Source organism: Corythoichthys intestinalis, chromosome 20 (assembly GCF_030265065.1).
Source record: "Corythoichthys intestinalis isolate RoL2023-P3 chromosome 20, ASM3026506v1, whole genome shotgun sequence".
Taxonomy (NCBI): Eukaryota; Metazoa; Chordata; class Actinopteri; order Syngnathiformes; family Syngnathidae; genus Corythoichthys; species Corythoichthys intestinalis.
In genome coordinates this window covers 34,496,126-34,517,467 of record NC_080414.1, presented here as the reverse complement: position 1 = coordinate 34,517,467, position 21,342 = coordinate 34,496,126, and the positions used below count along the sequence as shown (strand labels likewise).

The following is a 21,342-nucleotide window of genomic DNA, read 5'->3' as shown; positions in this document are numbered from 1 at the left end:
ATTTCCTTCTTATACTTTTGAACCATTGTGTTTCCTTGTGGTAGCTTAAAAGCAGTGTTGATCTATTGACTACATTAGTCACGTAGTGTATTTAAAACTTCCTTATTTGATTTTTTTGTATATTCTGCCTGTATACATCTAAAAAAAGCGCACGGTAGTACTTTGGGTGTCAAATTCATCTCATGTAGATGTTTCACCAATGTAGCACATTTTGGGAGAACACCAGCTCTGTAACAAAACACGATCGGACTAACAGAATGTGACGGCTTTGTGTTCTTGTTTGGTTTAAAAATACTGCGCACACTCTGAAAATGAGAGCGCCACTGCCACCCACTGTGTGGATGTGCAATTACACTTTATTCTCGTATGGCAAAAAATGGATGCTCCTCAAGGTCACATGTGTTAAATGTCACATGTGTTAAATAAATGCCTAAATCGCTGATTTTTTTATAGACATGTGTAACCCGAGTCTGTTCTGTGCCGCCCCGCGTTCCGCTCCCACCTCTGACTAGGCTGGGACGCGAGCCCGCGCGCCGCGACGATTCTAGTCGGCAGGCAAGTTCGGTAACCGCTGCGCCAATAAGCTCGAGCCCCCATTTGTAACCCGAGTGTCAATGCCGCCCCGCATTCCGCTCCCATCTCTGACTAGGCTGGGACGCGAACCCGCACGCCGCGACGATTCTAGTCGGCAGGCAAGTTCGGTAACTACTGTCCCAATAAGCCCGAGCCAACGGCGCAGCCGTTAGCGTCCTTACATGAAGGAATCGGCCGGGAGGTTTCCACGTGCTACAACGGATACACTTTCTGTGTACCCGTTACACATGGACGGAAAACTGTCTCGAGTCTTGGTTAAAAGCAAAAAAAAAAAAAAAAAAAGTGCAGTTAGCATTTATTTTACGTAAATATGTCGAAGTACGATGCTAGTCTGTTAGTCAATGTGGCGGCAGCCTTGTGTAAACAGAGCTTTTCCGGTGAAAATTCTTGTGAATAAATGCTTAAATCCCTGAATGCTTTATAGATATGGACGTAAACCAGTATTGATTCTTAGTTAAGAGCCCAAAAAAAAATAAAACTTGTGTTTAGCATTTATTTTACGTAAATATGTTGAAGTACAATCCTAGTCCGTTAGTCTATGTGGTGGCCGGCATATGTAAACAGAGCTTTTCTGGTTAAATTGTTGTGAATAAATACTTAAATCCCTAAATTCTTTATAGATTTGGACGTAAAACAGTCTCGATTTGTGGTTAAAAGCAAAAAAAAAAAAAAGTGCAGTTAGCATTTATTTTGCGTAAATATGGCGACGTACGATGCTAGTCTGTAAGTCAATGTGGCGGCCCCCATATGTAAACAGAGCTTTTCAGGTGAAAATTGTTGTGAATAAATGCTTAAATCCCTGAATTCTTTACATATATGGAAGTAAAACAGTCTCGATTTTTTTTAAAAGACCAAAAAACCGGAGAGTTTGCATTTATTTTACGTAAATATGTTGAAGAATGATGCTAGTCTGCTAGACAATGCGGTAGCAGCCTTACAACAAAGAGCTTTTTACATTGCAATTTCTTGTGAAAAAACAAAAAATACAATAAAAAATTACCATGAATCCTCAAACAAATCACTCCTGAGACAATCCTTCCTGTTTGTATGCGGTACAGCTTTCGTAATTTTTCAACCTAAATCTGGCATTGGATCGCTGCAGGTGTCGCTGCGACCGACTGCGAATAACTGAAGCGGATTGTGGGATGGCCCCTACTTGAAGCAGTGGTGCAGTGTAGGTCAAATCTGACCCGTAAATATCATTAGAAAGTGTATTACACATTTTAATGATGTTGAGCATCTCGTATGACCGGCACAATCCCCAGAACTCACCATTATTGAGCATTTATGGTCAATTTTAGAGATTCAATTAAGACATCGATTTCCACCGCCATCGTCTCTAAAAGAGTTCAAGGTTATTCTAACTGAAGAATGGCTTAAAAATCCTTTGGAAACAATTCGCAAGTTGTATGAATCAATACCTCAGAGAATTACGGCTGTAATTGCTGCAGAAGAAGGACCTATACCATATTAAATTAGATTTTGTTCATTTTTAAGGTGTTTTCATTATTTTGTCCAGCCCCTGTACTTCAGTCATCAAAATGTTTGAGAATGTACAACCTGTCAGTGCTATTAAAGGCCAAGCGTTTAACTCGAGGGGAAAGCAAGATCTCATATAATGTCAACTTGCGTGGCAGAGTTCAAAGATTGGCATCTTATTGCCATTTGAAAGGTCAACGGACTAAAACAGAAAAAGCTGTCAATGTGTGTGAGCAGCAATGCTGCAGCCTTCCTCTATCCATGACCCAAGGATGAAGGCCTTTGCCAGACATAACAACAGTCATAGAGTATAAGCACCACGCCCTCCAGCTGCTCATCTGCCTCACCCTCATATCCATCTTGCTCTCTGTTACTTTCAGTTCCAATGACACAATTCTATAAAATACAGCAAATTCTATGAGTGTCATAACACTTTCCAAATTAATTGAATTATTTGATATCACAGCCCAATGGGAATTGTCCTTAAATGACAATGCTCTTCGTGATACCTCCATTGGAATTGCAGGCACGAATGAAAATATCACAGTTACCTGTTGTGGTGTCAGAAACGGATTCCGTTGTAGTTGGCAAGTGTGACTATTGTTAGTGTAATTTCTCATTACTGGGATAGAAAGAGAAGACATTCTAGCTACCCACTGCCTTTTTAATTGAAGCTCTTATCACATTGCTTGCTGTAGACACAGGGGCAACAGGATGGCGTCGACTCTCAGTAATTAAATAATTGTTCATCCAACTGTTAAACAGCCAGTAATAATATCAATAATAACGTACTGTTTCATTTGTGTTTCCAGAAATAGAACAGCTCCAGCCAAGCCTCTGACATGCATGACTCCGGCCAGTCCAAGAGTCATTTGTCCCTCACATACAGAAATGAATGGTCAGAGAATTAAAGGTGACCCTGTTTTGACAATGACCTCCTCGATTTGACACCAAATCCTTTTCACAATAGCTGTGGAGAAAGATGACTGCGAAGAAGACTCATAAATACAGTGTATCACAAAAGTGAGTACACCCCTCACATTTCTGCAGATATTTAAAGTATATCTTTTCATGGGACAACACTGACAAAATGACACTATGACACAATGAAAAATAGTCTGTGTGAAGCTTATATAATACAGTTAATTTATTTACCCCTCAAAATAACTCAAAACATAGCCATTACCATCTAAACCCCTGGCAAAAAAGTGAGTACACCCCATAGAAACTACATACATCCCTAAATATCCAAATTGAGTATTGCTTGTCATTTTCCCTCCAAAATGTTATGTCACGCATTACAGGAGTGCTGTCAGCATTGCTGAAGAGATTGAAGATTTGCGGGGTCAGCCTGTTAGTGCTCAGACCATACGCCACACTCTACATCAAATTGGTGTGCATGGCTGTCAGCCCAGGAGGAAGCCTCTTCTGAAGACGGTACACTAGAAAGCCCGCTAGTCTCATCAGACCATAGGACATGGTTCCAGTAATCCATGTGTTTTGTTGACATGTCTTCAGCAAACTGTGTGCTGGCTGTGCCAAAAGTAATTTTCTTTGCATTTCGCTGGTTTTAGGAGGTTTGACAAAATCAAATAAAACAAAATATAATAAAAGTTCTGGCTCCGTGGCAACCTTTATGTGTGGGAGTTTCAGCAAGAAATCCTCGCCACTTTCACCCCGCATATACCTACTTAAACTTTGATATAAATAAAAAAAATAGAAAATTAATATAAAATATAAAATAGAAATTGACCGTCAAATGAACACAACTAAAAATATCATGAATGAAAAGACAGAGTGAAATACTTTGAAACAGATGACGTGAATATTTCTACTTTTCTATATGGTCATTTTTCCAGAAAATACTATTTTTAGGCTTCTTATTGGCCGGTATAGGATCGCTGTAATAGACTAAGGCCATGTCTACACGTAGCAGGGTATTTGGCAAAAGGAACTTTTTCTACGGTTTGGCCTATCATCTACACGCACAAGCACATTTTGGGCATTGAAAACGAGGGTTCTTAAAAACTCCGTCCAAAGTGAAGATGTGCGAATTCTGCGTTTGTGGCGCCATCAAGTGGACACTGATAACCGAAGATTCAATTTTGGATACGGTACTGACTGCGACAACCTTTGTTCTTACGTTACACAGACCAATGTTTACATCGTTTACGTTTAGACCTAACTATTAGACAGGTTATTTTTGCTTACATATACAGTGGTACCTCATCTACATACGAAGTTAATTCATTTCAGGACCTTGTTTGTAAGTCGAAATGGTCGTATGTTGAGCAGGATTTTCCCATAAGAATACATTATAATTCCATTAATTTGTTCCACAGACAGAAAACCTACACTAAATCCTTAATAAATACTGCTGGTACAATTACAAATGGCAATTACATATAGCAAAACCAATAAACTATTAACAAAAACCGGAATTATGAAATAATAAGAATTACTGAAAAATGTAAGGAATCGGGTTCTAATGTGGCGAACGTGTTTTAGGTTCTGTACCTGAATGCACCGCACATAGAGAAAGGTGGGGTTGAAATTTTACTTTATCTTTTAATGTTTTGTTGTTGCCGTCAACTGGGGCGGACAGTAGGCGTGTTGTACTCCACAAGTTCTGAAATAAATGATAAAAACCAGAGAAAGCTGTCAAATTCTTTGGCGATGTTACCACAATAATAATTGTTACCTTACCTTATAAAGACTGGTGTATTGAGCCAGTTCACGGATGCGCACCCAAGTTCATATTTTTCTATCATTTCCATCTTCATTTCAATGGTAAGTGATAAGAAAATTATTAAATGGTTATTAAATGTTTGCTTTTACGTTTAAACCGGCCTAGGTTCCACAGGTCAACTTCAAGGACAAGCCACAGACATTGAGAAACTAAACTGTCTGGGACATTTAAGAAATCATATTGTGGCATTCTATTACTTGCCAAATGCTATTGCTTCATGAAATTTGATGAGATAATTATTAAGATGTTTATTATATATTTGCTCTAATCAAAGCTTCTCACAATGAAGAAATGCTTCTGCTCATTGTTGCTCAAAAAGAATGTTTTTCTTGAAGAAGCCTTGAAAGCTCATGCCTTCTCAAGGGCAGCGACAACAACAGAGACAGTTTTGCTTTTCTGGAATGTGCTGACACACATGTAATAATCCCACCTACTTGCATACACATAGCCAGACAAATTCACAGAGGTGTCGCCCGCTTGGCTCCCCGCCCTTTTAAGATTGACACTCTCTCTTGTTGCTAGGGCCATCCCAAATAAAAAGAGAAGTGAAGGAGGCTTTTTTTTTTAAGAACAATTGCGGAAGCTGTATTTTGTAGTCTAGTATTGTATTGTATAGTTTCCCCTCCTTCTCCTTGCAAGCTTTTCAACTAAGTTGAGTGCCTTCTCTCCTTATTTACCTGTGTATTTCCTATGGAAAGGCCAAAGGTCTTTTTATCTAAGTATTTTTCCTCAATTGCTAAATAAATGCTATAGTCATGAAAAATAACAGCCTTGTGCTAAATGGAAAAGAAATATTAAACATGCATTTATTCAGTATGACGGCAAAATTAATGCATAATGGTCAAAACTGCTGACTTCTTCCTCTTCAAAGGTATTTTATGCCACCGGAGTTGGTCTGGCTTTTATCATTTCCCTGCCCCAGCTTCGGAGATGGAGCAAAGTGCGTAAACAAAACAGGAAGCGTGACAGTTAGCCGAAATGCTAACCTAAACCGAGCAGCTTTTCCAAGTCTTATTCTTGCCTTTCGAAAACGAAAAATCACACAAAACTACCCCGACTCATGCCAAACACGGCGGTGGGGTTGATTATCTTCACCGATCGGCCAGTCCCCGGTGGCGATCAAGTTTCGCCTCGCTGTTCTGCTCCGGCCACGGCAGGCTGTCAGTGCTCTTCGCCGGGAATGAACGCCCAAAATGGCCTAATCTTGGTGGACAAACCGGCCCACGTCGGAGCGGGGGGCTGATCGTGGCCAGGCTGAGGAAAGCGCATTCTCGGCGGGCACGCAAAGAGGACCGAGCGGGCTGGATCGGCCAGCCCCCGGCAGTGAGCAAGTTACAGCTTGTCGTTCTGCTGCGGCCACGGCAGGCTAGTACTACTACTAGTAATACTCACTTCCTCGTAGGCCAAATGGTCCCACAGTTGTCGGACTTGTTTTGACCATTCTTCATGAAGAACGAGAACTTTTCGAAACCCAAAAATGCTCAAACGCCTCTCCCTGGTGCAGCAACACATGCCTGCAGCACATTGAACTAACGTGATGTGAAAAATAAACGAATTAATCTTCAAAATCAGCTAAATTCACAGTTCATCTGCATGCTATATAGCTAAGGCTGTATTGTGAAATGCTGACCCGGCTGACGTCACATTTGCGTTCTTCCTCAATCCAGGAAGTCACTCATTTTCCTAGCGCAGGATTAAAAAAACATAATAAATAAATTGATCGCTTCCACACACATCCAAGCGATCTATTTCATTCAGGAGTATAAAATACTGTGTGGAATATGAAATAAACATGCTTTTGCTGTCATAGGGACTTTTAAAATGAATAAATGCGGTTGGCTGTAGAAGCTTTTTTTTTTATATATAAACTTGCTAGTGTAGGCATAATATTTTTTTTTTCGGACGTATGAGGGCAGGACCCTTAGTTAAAAAAAAAACAAAAAAACTGCTAGGTGTAGACATGGCCTAAAGCCCAAGTGTGGTCCTCGAGAGCCCCGATCCAGCTTGTTTTCCATGCCTCCCTCCTCCAACACAACTGAATCAAATAATTAGGATCGTTATCAGGCTCCTGCAAAGCTCACTGATGAACTGATCATTTGATTCAGGTGTGTTAAAGGCAGACATAGAAAACAAGCTGGACACCAAGGGACACCAGTTGCTTGACAATATGTCAATGGGCATCGATGCGTACAGATTTGTTTCTAAAAGAGACCTACAACATTTTCCCCAAAAATACCTGTGTAATTGTGGACATTGCCTAAAATATGCCTAGCAGAATAGTATGCCGTATGAATAAAATACATTATCTTCGTGTTGAATTATTCACATTTTCAGGTCTCCAACATGGCCCACTGAGGAAACATTAGCTACTCAGTCACTGCATGCTTCTGTGCATAGTCCTTTGGGTCTCTGGCTCCCCAATGCTCTCTCCTTCTCCAATCTCTCTTGATCATTTGGTCGCCTTTGTCATCCTCATTTTGTTAATCCTCCCTCTGTTTCTCAGTATTTCTCTCTCTCTCTCAGCTGACTTTCTGCTGATGACTACTCTAGTCTATTTATATTGCTCAAGTTACTACGTTTCTTCCTGGAACATCTAAGTATTTTTCTAAAGAGCTCTTGAAGATATCATGCCTGTTTTTTTCTTTGATGATTTGCACGACAGACTAAAATTGATTCATCATTTAGCAATCTGGGGCGACAAGCTGTGAGCTTCAAAGTGATGAAGACCCCAAATAAGGAGGAGGCTGGTTAGCTCATTATATACTTGACCTAATATGGATCATTTTATTTTCACCTCTGCAATAGGTTTGTGATTTTTATGATTGCGGGACAATTTGCAGGTTCAACACAGTTGTCTTCAAAGATAAGCTAATCAACCAATTGCTGCTTTCATTGGGCATTTTAAGTATTTTCTTAAAACAATGCAGTCGGATGACAAATGGGTTCAGTTAATTAGCAAACTATAGGCTAACTGCTTATTTAAATAACTGACATTTGTTCTCTTTTTTTCTGAGGTGCACAAAATGTTCTGAAGACTATTGTATGGTGCTTTGCGTTGCTGCTCGATACCAATATGTATTGTTCCAAATGTATAATTTAGGTACATAAATGTTGATGTCAGAATTTCAAAACTTGAGATACAATTCAGGTATTAAAAGAGCAAATTAAATACCTTGCAAGAGATACATAACTATAACTGTAGTCTATCACAAATCCAGCAGTAAAGTCATAATTATAGAAAAGTACTACCAACCAATTATGAAACAATTAGAGATCTCAAAACAGTAAACATGGCGGTAAATGAGTGTGCCTAATTTAGCTGCATGATAAAATATTTATACAGGATTGCGCAAACTAGTTCAAAGTGCACAGTTTGTAACATGGAGATCTCACGGCATCATCAACTATGGACCCCACGTGTTGTTAATGTATTTGTACTAGAAAGGTTGTTTTACAAAGCAGTGGAATAAATCATGTTAAATGAAACTGTTTACTGTCTTTTAAAAGTCACTAAATTAAAAATATTAATATTTTTTTCTTTTATTGATATATTTACCGTATTTTTGGACTATAAGTCGCACCTGAGTATAAGTCGCACCAGCCAAAAAATGCGCATTGAAAAGCAAAAAAACATAAGTCGCACCTGAGTGTAAGTCGCATTTTTGGAGGGAAATTTATTTGATAGAATCCAGCACCAAGAACAGACATGTCATCCTGAAAGGCAATTTAAAATACAATAGAGAATAACAGGCTGAATAGGTGTACGGTATGCTCACATTACACGACGCTAGAAGTTAGAAGTTAGGCCTAAAAAATCCAGCCCGACCCGACCGGCCCGCGGATATTAAAGCCCGACCCGGCCCGCCGATCAATTCACTTGATTTGCAGGCCCGAGCCTGAAAAAAACCTGAAATTTTATGTTTTATTGGTAGACACGAGCCTGACAAAAACCCCCAAAATTGTATGTATTATTTGTGAGGACTCAGGAGAAGGAAGAAATGCGGGGATGCGATGCGTAGTTGCGTTTTGTGTGACGATCGCACATTTGTGACGATGCCTGTGCATATATGCATAATGATAACAAATTAAAGCCTGCCTTTTGTAACTAATTCTCCCAGTTAAGTATTCAATAAACATATTGTTTATATTTGTGTGTCTGTTCTAACAGGCGGATAGTGGATTTGACTTTTTTTTTTTTTTTATCTCTTCGAGTTGGCAGGAAAAAAAAACAAGTTTTCTCAATTTTTAAATAGTCTACATATTTTTATGATAATTATCTTTTTCTCCCAAAAACGTATAAATATGTTCTATTATTAATTGTTTCAGTGTCCCAAAGACGTATTTATACATTTTTTTTCACAAGAGACATCTCTAGGTTTTGATTCAACTTAGCTCCAAAGTACAATGCTGAGAATCCATTTTAAAGCAATAAAACTGCCCACTGGAGGGCAGTAGCGCATTTGGTAAGACCCGCAACCAGATTCAACGGAACGAACGGCTGGGCCGCGGAAGACGACCGAATGGTAGTCCAAGATGCCAGGCGGCAGACGACCGAGCAGAACAACCGGGAGGATGCCCGGGATGCCAGGCGCTGGACGGCCGAGCAGAACGACCAGGACCACCAGTGCAGCGGACAATGCCGTTGAATCCGTGCTACGAAATAACGCTGGAAAAGTTTGTTAAATATATTTCTCGTATAAGACCAAAGCGCCACATTCGTTTACATTCAGCGAAACCGACACACGTTTCTGTATAGCATCTTCAACAATTTGAATCCTTTCTATACCCCACTCCTATCGCAGTTGTTTGTTTTTCAATTCCCCTGTCTTTAGTTTGTTTTTCACTTGTAGCTGCTGCATATCGAAAAGGAAATACCAGGATGCGGAGGGCGCAAGGGCGGGAGGGGAAGATTGAAAAGAGAGCGGGGCCATGGCGTTCACGTGCGCAGGCATGCACAGCGGCTTCTCGGTTTTATCCAAATTATTTATTTTATTTAATATTCATACATCGTTTTAGTATAAATATATGAGTGTATGTTCATTTTTAAAAAAGTAAGTGAGAAAGAAGTCTGGCCCGACCCGACCGTAAATAATCACACATAAGTCGCTCCAGGGTATAAGACGTACCCTCTGCCAAACAATGACAAAAAAATGCAATTTATAGTCCGAAAAACACGGTAATTAAAAATCACAAAATGTAAATATGATCTATGTCCATGTTGTTTTTGTCAATAATGACGATAATTGAAATATTTCGCCGACAAACACTTTTTTCATGATGTTGACGTGACGATGATGAGCTTAAAACATGGCATGGGAGACGAGAACATGATCATCATCATCATAATGATATTGACGGGTCAGATTCAGACCTTGACTGCGCCACGCCTTCCCTCAATCCGCTTCAGTTATTCGCAGTCGGTCACAGTGACACATGCAGCGATCCAACTCCGGATTTAGATTGAAAAAGTACGAAAGCTGGACCACATACAAACAGGAAGGATTGTCTCAGGAGTGATTTGTCTGAGGATTAAAGGTCATTATTATATTTTATATAGGGTTGTTCCGATCATGTTTTTTGCTCCCGATCCGATCCCGATCGTTTTAGTTTGAGTATCTGCCAATCCCGATATTTCCCGATCCGATTGCTTTTTTTTTTTTTGCTCCCGATTCAATTCCAATCATTCCCGATAATTTTTCCCGATCATATACATTTTGGCAATGCATTAAGAAAAAAATGAATAAAACTCGGATGAATATATACATTTAACATACAGTACATAAGTACTGTATTTGTTTATTATGACAATAAATCCTCAAGATGGCCTTTACATTATTAACATTCTTTCTGTGAGAGGGATCCACGGATAGAAAGACTTGTGACTTTGTATATTGTGACTAAATATTGCCATCTAGCGTATTTGTTGAGCTTTCAGTAAATGATACTGTAGCCATGCCCAAATGCATGATGGGAAGTGGAACCATGACTGTGCGTAGTGCTACCAATTGGTATATCTTCTCTGCGTTGGGAAGTAACATAAGGTGTTAAGAAGAAGATCAATTGCAACCTTGCTTCCCCACATTGCCTCCCATGATATTTCTAATGGTAGGGAGAGGGATTGTAAGGCTTTAGCCAATTAAAAAAAGGCTCTAAAGGCTGCCAAAATTCACTCTACTCATTTTACGCTGCCTTTTATCTCCCTATATAGGTAAAACGGTGCCATTACAGATTGAGCGCGACAATGCGTGAGTGGGTCGTGCAGTGCAAATTAAAATATATATATATATTTTAAAAAATGCATGGCCGATATTTTTTTGCCGATTCCGATACTTTGAAAATTACGTGATCGGACCCGATCAATCGGCATCTCTAATTTTATATATAGTTTTTTCACAAGAATTTTCAACGTAAAAAGCTCTTTCTTGTAAGATTGCCGCCACATTGTCTAACAGACTAGCATCATTCTTCAAAATATTTACGTAAAATAAATGCTAACTGCCCGTTTATTTTTTTTTGCTCTTTTAAGAAAGAATCGAACCTGTTTTACGTTCATATCTATAAAGTATTCGGGGATTTAAACATTTATTCTCAAGAATTTTCAATGTAAAAATCTCTTATTTGTAAGGTTGCCGCCACATTGACTAACAGACTAGCATCGTACTTCGACATATTTACGTTAAATAAATGCTAACTGCCCGGTTTTTTGCTCTTTTAACAAAGAATCGAGATTGTTTAACGTCCATAGCTATAAAGAATTCAGGGAATTAAGCATTTATTCACAAGAATTTTCACCAGAAAAGATCTGTTTGCATAAGGCGGATGCCACATTGACGAACAGAATAGCATCGTACTTCAATATACAGTATTTACGTAAAATAAATGCTAACTGCACTTTTTTTTTTTTTTTGCTTTTAACCAAGAATCAAGACTGTTTTAAGTCCATATCTATAAAGAATTCCGGGATTTAAGCATGTATTCACTTGAATGTTCACTGGAAAAGCTCTGTTTAAATAAGGCGGCCGCCACATTGACTATATCATCATAAATCATCATACTTCGACATATTTATGTAAAATAAAGGCTAATTGCATGTTTTGTTTTGCTTTTAACCAAGAATCAAGACTGTTTTGCGTCCATTTCTATAAAGAATTCATGGATTTAAGCATTTATTCACAAGACTTTTCAACGAAAAAACCTCTTTGTCTGTGATTCCACTCTGTCAGCATTGACGGCCACGCCATCAATGCAGGCCCCCTATTAATTGGCCCCGTGTCCCATCAATATCACTATAAAGTCTGTGTCGAGACGAATGTCACTTTTCTGACGAGACGAAAAGCGACATCGTTGTCATATGTTAGGGTGATCATATTTTGATTTCCAAAAAAGAGGACACTCGGCCCAGCCTCAAAATACTTTAATTTTACTCAAATTTATTCAAAGATGCCTATATCACTTTAATATATTTAAAGTGTGCCTCCTCTGTCTGTATAGAAAATTCGATTTTATTTAAAAAAAAATATATATATATCCATATAGTATACAACTAAAGACACAAATACAAATTCTCAGGGGTAACTCAACAGGCTTTATTATTCCTAAAAAAAATAATGGAATGATTAAAACGCAAAAAAAAAAAAAAAAACAAAACTGGAATTAAATAATGATAAAAAAATAATATTAATATAATGGAAATGTAGTCAAGTCAATATACACACAAACACAATAGGCTATGTGCCAACTAAACATTTTTATTAAAATTACTATCACAAAAATTGTCATTGACAAATTGTTATTCCCACTCAATTGTTATTCTCATTCAATGTTCTAGATTGCACGCAAACGATAACCGAAATAAATTGACAAACAATTCAACCAGCACGTTTTACTGACAGCTAGCGAGCACCGGTAGCCGAGGCAAAATCAAACATTGCTATAAAAGTTTACAATCATCGGCAGCGGAACGATGCAACGCCAAACGGGATTTTACAGATTGCACCAGTACAAAGCTCCGACAGAAGTCAACAGTTGCCGAAAAGTAAGTTTAGTAAGTGTACATCCCGATAGCATGTGAGCTCCAGTCATGACGAATGTTGCTTTGTGAATGAGAATTGACAATTAAAGCCATGATAAAGACAGTCTTTGACTCCGCACGGTTACGCAAATCTTTATCCAAAGTAGAAAAAAGGTACTTTTACTTTTCATGAATTTATAAAACCCTGCCAGTCACCCCGGACGGGCTGTGAAAAGTGGACATGTCTGGGCAAAAGGACATTTGGTCACCCTATCAAATGTTTGCAAATGCTTGACATTTTCATATTGTACGTCAGCTTGCATTGTGGCACATTGTGGTTCCCTCCACACCGGAGTTTAGGATGTGTTTCAAGCTAGGCTACCCTCCATCTTGCTCGTTTGGAAACACAGTAAGATTTTTTTTTTTTTTTTAATCTTGGCAAGAGAGAATATGCAATGTTGCTTTAGCCTTTAAATGTTCGTGCTGAGTGATCATCAAATGCTAAATGTAATTCTAGTGTTAGCATAGCATTTGCGTTAGAAAGGCGTCAAATAAACCCGATACCAAACTGACTACTTGGCTTTGTCAAACAATAGACCACTCAAACAAGAAATCTAGCAGACCACCCCCCTACAAACTCCTGTGGAGTTGCTGCCTGGGTGTGAAGGGAGGGGGGGGGGGTCACTCTGGATAGGTGCAATTAGCATCTTGAAATTTGCAAATCCAGGGCTACCTTGGCTTTGTCAAACACGGAGGAACACGGAGATGGCCAGTCGTCCTGTTCTGCATCATGACTGACATGGCAGCATGGAATACATATGTGTTGTATCAGGCATGCACTGGAAGGTAAGAGAGACGAGTGGACTTCTTGGTAGGTCTTGCAAAGGAATTGGCTCACTCTCATGTGGGCGCAAAGAAGGCACAGGGGAAAATTACTTCGGCAACAACCTGCAACAACTAGCCCCGGGAAAAGGACAAAGTGTCATATGCCACCACATAAAAAATGTTTTATTTTGTTATTTATTACACCGTCCCTTGTACTGTTGGCAAACTGGAGCTTTTGGAATGTGTTAAAAGGTTGTCCGCCCGATTGCCTGCCTGAGCAGTCCACTATCCGACAAAGTCAAGGCAGCCCTGCTCTGCAAACACTCAAGATACTAATTGGAGCAATCCAACCCTGTGGTTTTGCGAGTGTGAATGGGAATGACTAATAAAATAGCCCCTTTACATCAACGGCGAGTGTGTGGAGAGGGTCAAAATCTTCAGGTACCTGGGAGTCCAGATCTCAGATGACCTCTCATGGACACCAAACATAACAGCTATCATAAAGAAAGCTCAGTTGAACTTCCTGCGAGTCCTCAGGAAGAACAAGCTGGATAGGAAGCTGCTGCTGGCCTTCTACCACTCATCCATTGAGAGCCTGCTAACATACTGCATTTCCACCTGGTACGGAAGCTGCACTGCTGCACACAGGGAGAGGCTTCAGAGGACAGTCAAGACGGCGCAGAGGATCATTGGCTGTCTTCTCCCCTCCCTGATGAACATCTACTCCTCTCAATGCCTCAGCAGAGCTCTTAACATCCTCAAGGACAGCTCACATCCTGGTTCCCATCTGTTTGAACTGCTCCCCTCTGGGAGACGCTATAGGTGTTTAAAAGCAAGAACAAACAGACTGAGGAACAGTTTCTTTGCTAAAGCCACCTCCAACCTGAACAGCCATATGTAACACCACATCACCCAATGTCCAATATTCATTTACATGCAATATACTATGTGCAATACTTACTAAGTACAATATTCAATGCCTCACTGTTAACTTCTGCAACTTCTATTCACACATATTCCATGTGCAATACTTATTTATGTGCAATATTAATCTGCAATATTCAATGCCTTCACTGTCAACTGCTGCTACTTCACTTCAATTATTTGCACTGCCTGAACATAGGACTACCTCATACATATTTTATATTTATTTAGATTTTATACTTTATTCTTGCAAGCCACTTTCGAGATGTTTTACTTGTCCTTCACTGTAAAGGGGGATGCTCCACAATTTCATTGTACAACCGTATAATGACGATAAAGGGCTGTTCTATTCTATTCTATTCTATTCTATTCTATTCTATTCTATTCTAATGAGAATCTCGATGCTCAAAAAAGATATGCTGATTAGGGTCAGATGACCCTTCTCTGGATACAAAAGGGATTTTTATCAACTGATCCACCCTTGGTAGTTCTAGCCAGCCAGTCCAAAGCAGGGTCACTTGGCTTTTCTGGTCAGTGAGTCTGGAGGATGTTGAATGCCCAGACAATTTTTTTAATATACAATTCCTGACCTCTAGATAGGTTTAATTGGACATAATGTACTACTTTACTGCTATTTGTATTATCATCACAAAGTTGGCTTAGTCATTGTAGGTGCTACAATACTGTGTTCCTTTATTCATATGCAGGCTAAAAACTTAGAATTTTACAAACGAAAACATTTTGAGTTGACTAAAACTCGATGAAGATCAAACATTCTGAAATGGATAAAATTTGACTATGACAAATAAGTATGTTTGTCCAAAAGACTAAGACAAAAAAAAAAAAACACCACCGATTTATGTAGAATTATACTAAAACTGATTTTGTATAGGCCTACATACTACAAAAACAAACTTGGTATGATCAATATGCAGTAGGATACGAGTTCATATTTTCCCCATGTTACAACGATGCTCATTAGTTTGGGAGAAAGTTGCTGCATAGATAGTGTTTGAAAATGGAACGTGATAGGACACGAATTGAAATATCTAAGCAGTATCTAAAGTTCAACACCAGACAACACATAATGCTAATCTCCTCTTTCAACAGTAACTGCTTCAATCATCAAAGAGGATGTAGAATGAGAAAAGTCTATTGTTGACTGTATATTGTTTTTGTTTTATGTCATGATCTGTTCTGTAAAGTGCTTTAATGTAGCTGTGGTTGTTGTAAAAGTCCTTTAAAAATAAATGTGAGTTCAGTAGAAATATATAATTTACACTAACTACTCAGTTCGTTCAAGCGTAAATACAGTATACTATGAGACAATGCAATCAGTGCTTGACGTAACAACTGTAAACTTTAAAATCTCATATCAAGGTCATTGACTTTTTCTTTGTTGTTAAGGTTGCATTACCGCAGTACTACTGAGGCAATGGTGTTTGTTTTCCCTGGCAAAGTCACACTATGCTGGGTTTCGCGTGCGTAATCAGCATCAACAACACACTAAGGAGCAGCTCTCGAAACAGCAGAACGTGACGTCAGTGGGCACAAACCCGCTCGTGTTTAGCCATTTTCGTGAAACACAGGCTTTGGAATAGTCTATTTGGAGGAGCAAATTGATCCATTGTGCAATAAACGCCAAGGTTTATATAAAGACTGTACTCACCAGTGCGCAATATGTCTCAGGAGGATTCCCACAAGTGATGTTCGGTGGATCAAGTGTAACCTTCAGGTATTGGGTCATGTCTGCTGCCTCTGGCTGGCAGGCCATGTAGTCCCAGGTTAGTCCTTCATCTGAGTAGATCTGGGATTTGCAAACGTCATAGTGGCCCCATGCTGCAGGGTAGTGCTGCATGGCGGCTTGGCAAAAACCAGTCCACAAGGCCTGCAGTATTAATGCCAAATAGAGATGCATGACTGGTCCTCTCTCAGCCCTTCCCTTTGAGCTGGATCTCCTTGTGAAGAGTTATAAACAAGTGTCCCCTCTTCTACTTCCACTTCCACTGACAGCAAGTCATTCAATGAGAATTGGGAGACATGTCTTCTAGGTAATTTAGAGGCGGCTTCTTTTCTTTATCCTATATCTGTCTCTCTAGAGTTAGCAGCCCATTGAGATGAGGACAAGATTGAGGGAGGCTGGTGGAAGAGGGGGAGGCGAGAAAGAGATAGCCCTTTGACGTGTTGATAAGACAATGTGTGACAGGTCTTCTCAGCTTGTCTGGCTGTCAGTCATTGCGCTCGTCCTGTGTGGCGGTCTGGAACTGTGGAGAAATGAGAAACAGAGAACACGAATTAATCTATAGCTTCTTTTTGGGGACAAAGATTGAAGTAACTGACATTTGACACCATTCCAAAGATAAATGTAAATAAGTTGTTGTTTGCACGCCAAACATGAAAGAGAAAATTAACTGGTTACACGCAATTAAAAGTGTACATCAAATGCTTCCGTGAAGTTGGTCCATCATCAGAGGCATATTTATGGAAACTTGATGCCATTCGTTTGTGCTGAAAAAATGTGCTGCTATTGTTTTTGATGTATTATAAATTATTTTATAATTCAATCTGAGGTCAACCCACATTTTGATTAAAATGGTGTCAATCATTTGTGCTACGTTTGTGCTGTAATACTTAAGTTTTTGCTGCTATAGTTTCTCTTCATTTTGAGATATTAATTTTGAGTCATGATGTCACGCAGCCCCCCATTTATTGCAAAATGGACTTGAAATGATGTCATTCCTTTATGCTGTAAAAATATTGTTTTTGCTGCTGTCAAACTCTCTTGATAACATAGGAGTGTCGCAACAACTAGCGCAAACGTAGCACAAACAAATGGCTTTGCAATAAATGGGGCTTGAAGTATTAATTTTGAGCGATAACATAACTCGCAGCCAGTGTTGTTACTAACCAGTGTTGAAAATCTTACTCAAAAAAAGTAATTACAGTGTTTCAGAAAAGTGAGTACACCGCTCGCATTTCTGCAAATATTTAACTATATCTTTTCATGGGACAACACTGCCAAAATGACACTTTGACACAATGAAAAGTCATCTGTGTGCAGCTTACATAATAGATTTATTTTCCCCTCAAAATATAACCATTAATATCTAAACCCCTAGCAACAAAAGTGAGTACACCGCTTTGAAAAAACGTACATCCCTAAATGTCCAAATTGAGTACTGCTTGTCATTTTCCCTCCAAAATGTCATGTGACTCGTTACAGGAGTGCTGTCAGCATTGCTACAGAGGTCTAAGAGGTGGGGGGTCAGCCTGTTAGTGCTCAAACCATACGCTGCACACATCAAATTGGTGTACATGGCTGTCACCCCAGGAGGAAGCCTGGTGAAGTGGTGAAATGTGAAGTTCAAAGGGTTTTAAATTGGCTCAAACCCAATTCTTTACCCTAACTTTAACCAGACACAGGGGTATTGCGTTTTTTTGCGATAACTAGATAGTAACCTTTGCTATCATTTTGCATCTAATTCTCTATATATGTAATAACGCCGTCGAGTCTGTCATTTCCCATCTAGTTCTATATATATGTGATATCTACCATAGCTTCATGTGGGCGTAGTTTCTAGGCTATCGGCTATTAGCGGTGTTGCTAATACCGGCATTAGAGTGTAACGGCCTTACAAACGGCGTTATTTTTTTTTTCAGTAATGAGTAATCTAGTTAATTACTTTTCCCATCTTTGCAACGCAGTTACCGTTACTGAGGATGTGAAGCCGTGCGTCACTACAATTTGGTTGAATAACGAGAGGTGTGGAGAGTGGCTCGGAGCGTTAGCATAGCATTCGCGTTCTCGCTAGCATTAGCATTTAGTGTGGCGAGCGTCACTCTCGTGAACTTTTTTTTTTTTTTTTTACATACAGTTCTTGGCGTTCAGGTGGGTACAAATAATTGAAAACATTTGACTGTTTTCCTGTTTTGTTACCAAAAGTAGTCACTTGCCCTAAACTTTTCTTGAGTGACGTATCCATAAATCTTGTGTGATTTTTTTTTTTTTTTTAAATCAAAACAACTACAGCAATGATTGAAGAGGGAAGAGATTCAGAGCCTCACCTGCATATTGAAAAAATATCTACTAGGGGTCTCACAGTACACACAAGTCATAGTTCAGTACGTACCTTGGGACGGGGGTCATAGTTTGGTCAGCATTTGAGAGAAAGTTTGTATACCATTACACTCTTATATAGGTAAAAAACATTTTAAAAAAATGTAAAAAGGGTGACCTATGTTTTTTTGTTTTGTTTTTTTTTTGAATGGGAAAGACAGTTCAATTAAATCAGTTAATATAAACATATTTGATGTGAAAGACGTTATAGAATGGATCATGTAATAATGTGTAGAACATGAAAAGTAATGTCAGTTACTTTGCCGGGTAACTAATTACTCCTACGTTGAGGTAACTCAGTTACAAACTTTACTTTTTGGGAGAAGTAATTTGTAACTGTAACGAATTACAATTTTAAAGTAATATTAACAACACTGCTCGCAGCCCCCTATTTACTGTATAATTTAACTGTATATTTTGTTCAGCAAAAAGAGGATGCAAGCTTTGTATTTTGCATTTTCTTTAAAAATGTACAATCATAATAACTTATAAGATTCCAAGAAAATAACTATTACAGTCAATTATGATTCAGGCTCTGATTAACGAAACATCTTTTGAGGTTATCACTAGTAGGCCTGTCGCGATAACAAATGTTAGTAGGGGATATATTGTCTCATAAATCTTTGCCAATATTGTCATTTTTTTTTTAAAAACCAATTCAACAACTAATGCAGTGACAATACATCCTAATAGATCACTCATTCAAAAGCTATACATTGTTATTCTTAAATAAAACACAAACTATGTTAAAAATAATAAATATTGAAGAAAAAAAAAAACAAAACAATGAATAACGAGTTAGAAACTCAATGCCATTTTTGTTCTCTGCCAATTAGAGCCCATCAAAACTGCTTAATTTATCCAAAATGACTGTCTTCATAGGCGGAGTTTGACTTTTGGGGCAAGGGGGGCACAACGTGTCGATGACCCCGAAACACAGTGTCAGCAATAAAATGAACATACAATAATATTTTTAAAAATAAGTTGAAAATGAACGTTTTTTGTTTCCCATCATTCTCCAGGGAATTCTAAATCAGGCTGCTTAAAGACAGCTATACTTTTCGCCAAGATCGTCATCCACTGAATATGGTACGCCAATGTAGTTACCCCCGTCAAAAATTGTATCCTCTGGACTGAGCCATTGCAGTGCATTCAGGGAAGGCGGACCCATTGGGCTCCACTTATTTTCTTGATTTCCTGTTTTGGTGATGTAGTTATCTACAAGGTTTTAAAACATGGCCCATCCATCAAAAAAAAAAAAAAAACAGCTTATTTTTTCTGTCGTATAACATAACATACGTACCGAAAGTAATAAAGACATTGTTTTACTGTTTTACTCGTAGGATGACCTATAACTGTTATTACTGCAATTCAAGTCCTGTATGGAGTTTCTCCAGTTTAATAAACGTCGATGTCCAAAATATATAACTGTGGTTCTTTTCTGGCTTTAATTAATTGTTTAAGTCGACATAACTAATGTGTGTGTGTACGCTCTGGCGGCGAGGGGATATAATTTTTGACGGGGGTAACTACATTGGCAAGACACCGGTGGTGGCTCTGTTGTACAATTAGCGTCTTTAGTGGGGCAAATTGAAACCCTTTTGGCGGTGCTCTCTGGCGTTTCATGGTCCACATTTTAAATGCTCGGTTCTTGCTCAGTAGTTGTTGTCGCTTTTAAAAGCTTAGGTTTGAAAAAATTACATATATCCATCTTGCCTTTTCGGTCCTCATGTGGTTTTGGCCAAGCAAAGCAAATGCAGGCATGAAAATGGGTCAGGGGTTAAAAAGGTGAGAAGGGTGTGGAGGAATTATGTTGCGGTAGGGCTGTCCCAAACGACTAATTTTCTCCCGATTAGTCAGCTGACTATTTTTACAATTAGTCGACTAATATTTTTTTTTTTTAATAATTTAGCAATGAAATTTTTGTTGACGCTTATTAATTCACAAGAACATTTTGGAACCCTTAGATTATTTATTAAAGTAGAAATAAACATGTAAATAACAATAATTAATCACACATGAACACTGAGGTCAAATGCTGATAGTAGGCCTGAACGATATTGGAAAAAACTATCAATGCGATTTTTGGGGTGTTTGCGATATAATATTGCGATATTAAAACGATAAATTTTTCACAATTTAACTTGAATAGCGCCGTTCAGGATAGCTGCACTGTTGACGAACACTACAACAAAAAAAGTGCACTTGTCTTCTATTTTCATCATGCATAGTGTCAGTAATAGATTTTTCCTTAGTTTAACCATCGTTAGCAAATGCTGTAAACAAGCGAGTTTTCAATTTTGAAGTGTCACCTTTTAACCGCAAGTTTTGGAGAAGACTGCCAATGTTTTATAGCAAGCTGAAGTGGTGAGTGCATTGTGTTTTTTTTCCATTAGCCTCAATGTAGCAGTGCTAATGTTTTACAATGTGTAACATATATGTGTTTTCCTATTTTGTATATGTGATCTTTAATTCTACAGTGTGTTGATGACCAATAAACATCTGTGAAAGAAACTGGACTCTCACATCCATTCAACACGCACGTGTGGCGAGTGCACGCAGCACACGCAAATGCACGCACGCAAGCAATAAATTGCAGCCGGGTAAATTAACGCCCTCATTTTTATTTAGTGTGCGATTAAT

The 21,342-nt window shown here is 38.8% G+C and overlaps 1 protein-coding gene across 6 annotated transcripts in view; it reads right to left on the bottom strand.

Moving 5' to 3' along the window:
• Positions 1–21,342, bottom strand: part of ntng1a (netrin g1a) — a 343,888-nt gene that overhangs the window by 282,150 nt on the left and 40,396 nt on the right. For all 6 annotated transcript variants that reach the window (XM_057823739.1, XM_057823738.1, XM_057823740.1 and 3 more), the window contains one exon: positions 16,252–16,846. In XM_057823739.1, the coding sequence (XP_057679722.1) occupies positions 16,252–16,500 (249 nt within the window). In that variant the 5' untranslated portion in view covers positions 16,501–16,846. The remainder of the gene's footprint in view (positions 1–16,251; positions 16,847–21,342) is intronic.